Source organism: Rhinopithecus bieti, unplaced genomic scaffold (genome assembly GCF_001698545.2).
Source record: "Rhinopithecus bieti isolate Rb0 unplaced genomic scaffold, ASM169854v2 scaffold_71999, whole genome shotgun sequence".
NCBI classification, from domain to species: Eukaryota; Metazoa; Chordata; class Mammalia; order Primates; family Cercopithecidae; genus Rhinopithecus; species Rhinopithecus bieti.
In genome coordinates, this window is record NW_016826903.1 from 102248 (window position 1) to 112648 (window position 10401).

Consider the following 10401-nt stretch of genomic DNA (forward strand, 5'->3'; position numbering starts at 1 on the left):
ATTCGAGACCAGCCTGGCCAACATGGCAAAACCCCGTCTCTACTAAAAATACAAAAATTAGCTAGGCCTGGTGGTGTGTGCCTGTAGTCCCAGCTACTCCAGAGGCCAAGGCAGGAGAATCACTTGCACCTGGGAGGCAGAGATTGCAGTGAGCCAAGATTGCACCATTGCACTCCAGCCTGGGCAACTCCATCTCAAAAAACAAAAAACAAACAAGAAACAATATAGGGCAATACTGATAGGATTTGTTCTATTTTATTTCAATTATTTTTTCACCTAAGTTAGGGCTTAGAAAACGAAATTGTAAAACATGGCACTTTGGCATGCTGAGTGCTTTGAATTAAGGAATATTAAAAGGTCTCAGAAATCAGCCTCAGAACCAACAGATCTCTCTGACCTTCTTCAGCTTCCCCATCTCTCTGACCTTCTTCCTTTCCTGAAGCATCTGGAAGGACTCTGGAACTTCCTTTTGTGAGTAGGGAAGCTTCTTTCTAAAAAAAAGAAAAAAAGAAAAAGAAAAAAAGCAGTGATTCCCCTTTCTAGGAATCTTATCAAATAACCAGAAAAGGTTAACCACCAAAAAGATAAGACACTGGGAGTTGTCACTATGTCCAGACAGGCTTTTCTCTGTTTTTTTGTTTGTTTGTTTGTTTTTGTTTTTTGAGACAGAGTCTCACTCTGTCACCCAGGCTGGAGTGCAGTGGCATGATCTCCACTCACTGCAACCTCTGCCTCCCACGTTCAAGTGATTCTCCTGCCTCAGCCTCTGGAGTAGTAGCTGAAATTACAGGTGCCTGCCACCATGCCTGATTAATTTTTCTATTTTTAGTAGAGATGGGGTTTCTCCATGTTGGCCAGGCTGGTCTCAAACTTCTGACCTCAGGTGATCCACCCGCCTCAGCCTCCCAAGATGCTGGGATTATAGGCATGAGCCACTGTGCCTGATCTGGCTTTTCATTTATTCTTCTGAGTGCAGCTCCAAGAGGATTACCTGGGAGATATTATTTATATAAGATAATCTTTGCTCACAGTTAAGTTCTGCCCCTCATCTTCCTGCCACCTCCCCCAGAGTTCAAAATAACTTTCTTCCGGGCCATTGTTCTTGGAGCTCATTCATTTCCTCTAAAAATCTTTTATTCCTATACCCCCCTGCCTACCATCTCCTCTTCTTCTATGAAGAAGGGTATATAAACATCTGGACCTAATTAGATTATTGAGTAATCATTCTCCTGAGGTTCTCTCATGATTATGCACATTAAATAAAGTTTGTATGCCGTTTTCTCCTGTTAGTCTGCTTTTTGTCAGTTTATTTTCAATGAGCCTTCAGAAAGAGTGAAAGGGAAGCTTGGTCTTCTCCTCTATGCATGTCAGTGTCCCCTCTAGACCGAGCTCTTCCAGGTCAGGGACTATGTCTTATTCATCTTTGTATTCATAGTATCTGGCACCAGTAGAATGTGTCCTGGTACATAGTATGTACCAGTAGAATGTGTACCATGTATACCAGTAGAGTACGTACTAGTATATACTAATACCACTACAGCATGTACCAGAGCACCTAGTATAGTATGTAATAGTAAGTTGCTACTGAATGAAAGACTAGGCCACACAGAGGCTTTACAGATAAACTAAAAGGAAGCTGAGCTTTAAAACCAAAAGCAAATGGAAATCTGCAGTTAGGTGTTGTATTAGTCTGTTCTCACATGCTGTAAAGACATACCTGAGACTGGGTAATTTATAAAAAAGAGAGGTTTAATGGGCTTATGGTTCTGCGGGTTGTATATGCTTCTGCTTCTGGGGAGGCCTCAGGAAACTTACAATCATGGGGCGAAGGCAAAGGGAAGCAGGCAGGCTGGGAACAGTGGCTCATGTCTGTACCCAGAATCTTGGGAGGCTGAAGTGGGAGGATCACTTGAGTCCAGGAGTTTGAGACCAGGTTGGGCAATGTGATGAAACCCTGCCTCTAAAAAATAAAATAAAATAAAATAAAATAAAAATTAGCTGGGTGTGGCATGTGCCTGTAGTCCCAGCTACTCTGGAGGCTAAGGTGGGAGGATGGTTTGAGCCTGGGAGGCCAAGGTTTCAGTGAGCTGAGATCATGCCATTGCACTCTAGCGTGGGTAACAGAATGATATCCTGTCTCAAAAAAAAAAAAAAAGAAAATAAAAGAAAAAAAAAATTTAAAAGGGGAGGCAGGCACATGTTCACATGGCCAGCAGGAGACAAAGACAGAGTGAAGTGGGAGGTGTTTTCAAACAAGCAGACCTTGGGAGAACGCTATCACAAGATAGCACCAGGGGAATGGTGCTAAATCATTAGAAAATCACACCCATGATTCAATCACCTCCCACAAAGCCCCACCTCCAAGCCTGAGGATTACAATTCAACATGAGACTTAGGTGGGGACACAGAGCCAAACCATATTAAGTATCTACTGTAGCGACAAATATTAGGTTGCCAATGCAAATATTCTAAATTTGAAGAAGTTAATCCTCATTGTGGTTAATATGAGTCAGAAAAACAGAGCATATCAGAGAAATGAGGCTAAAGGTAGGAGTTCTAGGAAGAGTAATCATAGATTTAGCCAATGAATATACCAGATTTTCTGCAGAAAATTCAGTGTTTAATATTTCATTATTTTAGTCATATAATTGCCCTGTCATATTGTGTTCTGTTATCTGGAAGACCAAAATGAATGCCCTTTATCAACTAAGAAGAACCCTAAAGTTAAGAAAATGAAAGTTACCTATGGGTGGAAGGTTCAGGGCTTGGTTGGCATGGGAACTTCGCAAATTCCTAAGGCTACAAGAAAAACCACAGTCTTGGTAAATTTGCTAAAAACAGGAGCTATTGGGAAAATTGTCAGAACCTTACCAAACCTGATTTACAATCCAAACCACTATAGCTCTGATTGGACAAAGGACTAGCCTTACAAAAATTCTTTCCTGATAAGCAACTGAAGACTTCAAATCAGTTTCAGCCAGTTTATAGAGACTGCATGCAAACTTTGTGTCCAATGGTTCACCTTTTGACACGAAGAGCCAAGTTCCACCTTATTTTAATGTTAATACCTTACCCCAAAGTGAACATGGTATGTGTGTTATATATATGTTTATCCATTGCACGTGTTCAACTTCCCTCGTAGATATGTATAACTTTTCTCCCAAACCTGCTGAATATGTTTTACTCTATTGTGCAATACAGGTCCTGTGAGGCATAAAAACCAACCTGCCCTTTTCCTTCTGGGAAGAGAGCACCTTTGGCATAAGCTGGAGACTCTCTTCCTGCTGTGCAAACTGAAATCACCAATATAGTGCTCCTTTCTACTATTTAGCCATCCTTGTGGTCTTTTGGGTGACATTTTCTTTTTCTTTAAAGAAACATGGTCTCTTTTGCTGAGGTTGGACTGAGGTGATGCCATCTGGATTCACCATAGCTTCAGCCTCCAGGTCTCAAGTGATCCTCCCACCTCAGCCTCCCAAGTAGCTGGGACAACAGGTATGTGCCACCATGCCCAGCTAATTTTTTTAGTTTTTGTAGAGATGGGGTCTATGTTACCCAGGCCGGTCTCAAACTCCTGGGCTCAAGCGATCCTCCCACCTCAGTCTTCCAAAATGCTGGGATTTACAGGCATGAGCCATTGCACCTGACTGGATGACAATTCTTTAGGTTTATCTGTGCTCTTATTTTAGGTTTGGAAAGATGGTATGACACTGTGATGTATAATAAGACACGCAGTATGTATAGACAGTCTTAGTCCCAGTGTTCTGGCACACAGCTCCTAAAACCCTGGGAGTCTCCAAAGTGATAAATGGTTTTTGTATGCTAATAAAATGACAGTGTTAAGTGGGTTTCTGCATGCCGGAAGCTCCTGGATAGCTTCAGGATGGGGGCTCCTTGTCCAGGAACTAACCAGTGATTAAAGAGTTATGACTTTCAGCCCCAACCCCAACCTTGAAAGAGAGGAGAGGCTGAAGGTTGAGCTGATCACCGAAGGCCAATGATTTAATCAATTCTGCCTATATAAGGAAACCTCTATAAAATCCCAAAAGAAACGCAGAGGCAGGTGGATCACTTGAGCCCAGGAGTTCAAGACAAGCCCAGGTAACATGATGAGACCCCATCTCTACAAAAAATACAAAAATTGGCTGGGCATCATGGCGCACACCTGTTAGTCCCAGTTACTCAGAAGGTGAAGAGGGGAGGATTGCGTGAGCCTGGGAGGTGGAGGTTTCAGTGAGCAGAGATCATGCCACTGCACTCCAGCCTGGGTGACAGAGTGAGAAACTGTCTCAAAAACAAAAACAAAGCCAAAATCCAAAAGAAAAGGGTTTGGATAGCTTCCAAATTGCTGAACATGTGGAGATGCCTAGAATGTGGGGCACCCAGAAACAGTGTGGAAATTCTGGACTTTTGCTGGCCTTTCCATATGTATCTCTTCCATCTGGCTGTTCATCTATATACTTTATTATATCCTTTATTAATAAACTGGAAAATATACGTAAAGTGTTTCCCTGAGTTAAATGATCTGCTCTAAGCAAATTAATCAAGCCTGAAGAGGCAGGCATAGAGACTCCAATTTACAGTGGGTTGGTCAGAAGTACAGGTCACAACCTGAAGCTTGTGATTGGCATTGGAAGTGGGAGGCAGTCTTGGAGGATTGAACCATTAAACTGTGGGATCTGATGCTATCTCCAAGTAAATAGTATTAGAATTGAATTCAATTATAGGATCCCCAGCTGATGCCTGCTGGAGAATTGCTTGGTGTGTGGGAAAAACCCCCATGCATCTGGTCACAGAAGCATTCTGTGTTATACTGAGTGAATGTAAGAGTAAGAAGAGCACTTTGGGCCAGGTGCCGTGCCTCATGCCTGTAATCCCAGCAATTTGGGAGGCTGAGACGGGCAGATCACTTGAGGCCAGGAGTTCGAGAACAGCCTGGCCAACATGGCAAAACCCTGTTTCTATGAAAAAATAAAACTAAGAAAAAATTTAAAAGAAAACATTTTGATTTTCCCCCCATCATCTCTATTAGATGGTGTGAATGTACCTGGTCTCCAGGCTTTTTGAATTGTGTCTATCAGCAATACCATTTTGAACTGAAATTCCTAACATAAGAAATGTACACAAAACTATAGAAACTTAAAAGGATGAAATAAAATATGTAAATAGATGCTCTAATATTCCCACACCCCTTGGAAGGTCATGTGTACCTGCTGCCCATGCACCTCATTTTGGAGGACACTAAAGGAAGAGTAAAGGCAGTGTTTATATCTGTAGTGTGAAGAGGCCCAGGACTGCTTCAGATGATCTTCACACCTGGAATCTGGACTGAAATAAGCTCTGATCTGAAATCAGATCTGAAATCTGTAATTAAGAATCTGACTTAATGTATGTTTGACTGCCGGTGACTTTTAAGCCTTATCCCGCCCTTCGTCCCATTATGCCCCACACCTCTGGCAACCTAAGCAAGCCTGGGTGTTGGTAGGCGGAGCTTACAGTGAGCCGAGATGGCACCACTGCACTCCAGCCTGGGCGACAGAGCGAGACTCCGTTTCAAAAAAAAAAAAAGGCCTGGGTGCTTGCCAGACATGGTGGCCCATGCCTGTAATCCCAGCACTTTGGGAGGCCGAGGCAGGAAGATGACTTGAGCCCAGCCTGGGAAACATAGTGAGACACAGTCTCTTAAAAAAAAATAAAGCAAGCAAGCCTGGGTATTTCCTTCTTTGATACCAGTGGGAAACTCAAACCACATGCAAGAAACATTACTCTGGCCCTACTCCCTAACCACCAAAAAACCCCAAGTCAGTCTCCTTCCCTGTTGTCAAATCCTGCTTAGGAGCTGCCCTGCCTTCCCCAGAAAGCTTATGTGAGTAACAACCCTTTCATAGTCTGTTGGTATGTGTATGGCTTCGTCAGTCATTTCTTCTTTTTTTTTTGAGACAGGGTCTCACTGTGTTGCCCAGACTACAGTGCAATGGTACAATCATAGCTCACTGCAACCTCCAACTTCTAGGCTGAAGGGATTCTCATGCCTCAGTCTCCTGAGCAGCTGGGACAACAGGTGTGCACAATCATGCCCAGATAATTAAAAAAAATGTTTCTTTTTTTGCAGAGATGGGGGGGTCTCTGCATGCTGCCCAGGCTGGCCTTGAACTCCTGGCCTCAAGTGATCCTCCTACCTTGGCCTCCCTAAGTGCTAGGATTACAGGCATGAGCCACTGAACCTGGCTATCAGTCTGGACATTTGAACCAAATTTTGAGTGTGGAATGCATCTTGTCTCAGTGTGGGATGGCCACAAAAAAATAGCATCCTCCTTTACAGTTCACCTACTGCTTTATTTCTTTTCACAGCACTTAATACCGCCTGACATATTACATATTTATTGTTTGTTTTCTGCACTAGACAGATCCCCAGCTTTAGTAAAGTGTTTGGTATAATCATTCGAGTGGCTACTTTGCTAGCACTGTTAAAAGCACTAGTGCTACAGTTGTGAACAAGGCCCTTGCCTGTATGAAGTGTACACTGCAGAGAGCAGGGCAGATGTTCAATACATATTTGTTAAATGAAAGAGTATTAATACTGTTTTTGTCTGGAGGTAACATATTAGAAACATAATATATCAAAAATTAAATTTTTTATTCTTTTTTTGCATCAAAATAGTGCTTAAAATAATAGGAATTTATACTCACAAGACATAGCTAACATCCAGAGTAGACATTTAAAAAATATTATTTGAAAATTACGTACTTAGTACTAAAGACTTCCTAAATTTGTACATTAGCAAGATTGGCATTAGCACCATTAGAGAGTTGATCTTTGGCTAATGATTATTCAAAGAACATTCAGGAAAATTTCAACCATTACAATCAGTGAGTATAATTTTATATTTCAGCAAAGATAGTGGTCATGTTCAGCAACAGCCTCACTTGCAAATTAAAGTAAGCTCACTTCAATGTTGCACTTTGATGCTGTTTTTTTACCCCTTCTCTTGCAAATAACCAGTGAAATAAAAATTGTTTCTAACTGGCAATCGAAACAAGGGAGGAATTATGGCTAGCCAACTAGTTGCTAATGTTTGTGTTTTATTTTTTATTTAAGAAAATTTTAAATAATAGAGATGGGGTCTCACCATGGTGCCCAGGCTGGTCTTAAACTCCTACGCTCAGACAATCCTCCCACTCGGCCTCTCAACATGCTGGGATCACAGGCTTCAGCCACCAGGCCCGGCCTGCTAATGTCTGTGAAAGGCAACTTGCAAACTTCTATGGTTTAACTTCACCAGAAGGGTAAAGGGCTCCCCACCTGCCACCTTGTTCTACGAAAAAGGTATACTCTGATAACTAGAATGGATTTTTAAAATTCAATACAAAGATTCAATAACTATCAACATTTCTAAACACTGATTTTTCTTTTTATTTTTTCAAGTATTTTTTAATGTCCTGCAGGTAATAACACTGATTTTTCTAATACTCAGAAACATCTACTTAGCAGCTGTGATACTAATTTGCAAAATGTAATGTTATACAAATATAAGGTACTACTAAATACATAGTAGAAATAATTGCATGATTCCTGATGTTTATATTCAAGGTATAAACATGGCTGATTTTGCTGATACTATAGAATAAAAAAAATAAAGTTGCTATGTAAAAAATTAAAGAATATCTCGGCCGGGTGCGGTGGCTCAAGCCTGTAATCCCAGCACTTTGGGAGGCCGAGACGGGCGGATCACGAGGTCAGCAGATCGAGACCATCCTGGGTAACACGGTGAAACCGTCTCTACTAAAAAATACAAAAAACTAGCCGGGCGAGGTGGCGGGCGCCTGTAGTCCCAGCTACTCGGGAGGCTGAGGCAGGAGAATGGCGTAAACCCGGGAGGTGGAGCTTGCAGTGAGCTGAGATCCGGCCACTACACTCCAGCCTGGGCAACAGAGCGAGACTCCGTTTCAAAAAAAAAAAAAAAAAAAAAAGAATATCTCGATTAGATATTTTTGTTCCTAATCTCTTTCAGACAGATCTATGAAATAATATAGAATATACAATCAATATTTCCTTTCATATGAAGTGAAAAAGAATGGGGTCTAAGTAGTGAGATCATCTCTATTTTTCACTTTTTTAAAAAAACAGACAGGGTCTTGCTATGTTGCCCAAGCTGGTCTCAAACTCCTGGGCTCCAGTTTTCCTCCTGCCTCAGCCTCCCAAAGTGCTGGGATTATAGGCATGAGCCATTGTGCCTGGCCCGTGGGATCATTTCTATTGGTTTTATGTCAGTATCAATTAATGAGTCAATTAATTAACCTTAATGATTTCTTTTTCTAAATAAGTATCAGCTGATTTAATCTCGCCCAATTGAATGAGACTCTTTTGGTTGATCAATGCGATAGAGAAACTCTGCAGGTAAGAAGTACCCAAGATATTCCACTATATCTGGAGTAGTGTCATAATGGTAGTGTCCACCTTCTCCATGATGACTGAAAAAATGAGTGTGCTCCAGTCGCAAATCAAACCCCTAGGATAACAGACAAACAATATGTTAGTACTCCAAGTATTGATTAGAGTTTAAGGGGAAGGGATAACTTTTATGTTGCAATAGTTTTCATTTTTTAAATAGGTAATACATTCACATGTTCTAAACTCAAAGGGGGCAAAACGATATATTCAGTAAAATGTATCTTCCTCTCTCTTGCCCTCACCACTTGCTCCCCTTCCTAGCAGTTGACCAATGTAAGCAGTTTCTTGTATATCCTTCCAGAAATATTTACTTTTATTTTTACTCAAATGTAGTATTTTGTACACACTTTTCTGCATGTAACTTTTTTTCATGTAACAATATAGTTTTGAGATCTTTGTATATCAAATCATAAAAGAGCTTCCTCATTTTTTTATACTTATGTGGTATTCCATTGTGTATGTAAGTTAACTGACATTTGCATTATTTCTAATTCTTTTGCTACTACAACAACACTGTAATGAATAACCTTTTAACTAACAATTTTACACAATTATGCATATATTTAAGTATAAAATCCTAGACATATAATCACTGGATCAAAAGATATGACCAGGCTAGGCGCAGTAGCTCATGCCTGTAATCCCACCACTTTGGGAGGCTGAGGCGGGCAAATCACTTGAAGTCAGGAGCTTGACCCCAGCCTGGTCAACATGGCAAAACCCTGTCTCTACCAAAAATACAAAAATTAGCCAGGTGTGGTGGTGAGCACCTGTAATCCCAGCTACTCAGGCGGGTGAGGCAGGAGAATTGCGTGAACCCAGGAGGCGGAGGTTGCAGTGAGCTGAGATCGCATCACTGCACTCCAGCCTGGGCAACAGAGCGGGACTCTGTCACAAAAAATTAAAAGAAAGAAAAGATAAGGCCAATATTTTAGTAGGTATTTGCTTTGAATTGGTAAAATATTTTCTAGTGTATAGTATTATAATATAATGAACACCAAACAAGATGACAGGAGACCTGAATCCTAGTTGTGACTCTACTATTTTTTTTGAGCCTGTTACCCAGGCTGGTCTCAAACTTCTGGATTCAAGTCAGCCTCCTCGGTACCTAAGAATACCAGGGCATGCCACCATGCCCAGCTACACCTGCTATTTAATAAAATAATTTTGGGTGTTATTTAAAATGCCTGTGCCTTCATTTTCTCAAAGGTAAAATCTGCTCTGCCTAACTCATAGGATGATGAAGAGCTCCCTTATCTTCCAAAATAATTCTAGAGACTACCCTAATTCTTAAATAACAACAACACATGGTTGGGCGTGGTGGCTCACGCTTGTAATCCCAACACTTTAGGAGGCAGAGGTGAGTGGATCACCTGAGGCCAGGGGTTTGAGACCAGCCTGACCAATGTGGTGAAACCCTGTCTACTAAAAATACAAAAATTAGGCCGGGCGCGGTGGCTCAAGCCTGTAATCCCAGCACTTTGGGAGGCTGAGACGGGCGGATCACGAGGTCAGGAGATCGAGACCATCCTGGCTAACCCGGTGAAACCCCGTCTCTGCTAAAAAATACAAAAAAACTAGCCAGGCGAGGTGGCGGGCGCCTGTAGTCCCAGCTACTGGGGAGGCTGAGGCAGGAGAATGGCGTGAACCCGGGAGACGGAGCTTGCAGTGAGCCAAGATCCAGCCACTGCACTCCAGCCTGGGCAACACAGCAAGACTCCGTCTCAAAAAAAAAAAAAAAAAAATTAGCCTGGCATGGTGGTGCATGCCTATAATCCCAGCTACCCGGGAGGCTGAGGCAGTTCAATCACTTGAACCCAGGAGGCAGAGGTTGCAGTGAGCTGAGATCGTGCCATTGCACTCCAGCCTGGGCAACAAGAGTGAAACTCTGTCTCAAAACAACAACCCCACAAAAATTGCCTAGTTCTTAAAGATTATCCTGCCAGGNG

The 10401-nt window shown here is 41.9% G+C and overlaps 1 protein-coding gene across 4 annotated transcripts in view; it reads right to left on the reverse strand.

Moving 5' to 3' along the window:
- Positions 1–160: 160 nt before the first annotated feature.
- Positions 161–10401, reverse strand: part of BKGD (beta-keto-L-gulonate decarboxylase) — a 15148-nt gene continuing 4907 nt past the window's right edge. Inside the window, exons 4-6 of one of the 4 annotated variants that reach the window (XM_017863694.1) lie at positions 8410–8510; positions 2744–2799; positions 162–491 (exon numbers count right to left, since the gene is read on the reverse strand). In XM_017863694.1, coding sequence (XP_017719183.1) covers positions 403–491; positions 2744–2799; positions 8410–8510 — 246 coding nt within the window. In that variant the 3' untranslated portion in view covers positions 162–402. Of the gene's footprint in view, positions 492–2743; positions 2800–6620; positions 7317–8409; positions 8511–10401 lie in introns of those variants that run through there. The other 3 variants (XM_017863697.1, XM_017863696.1, XM_017863695.1) reach the window with 3 other exon arrangements.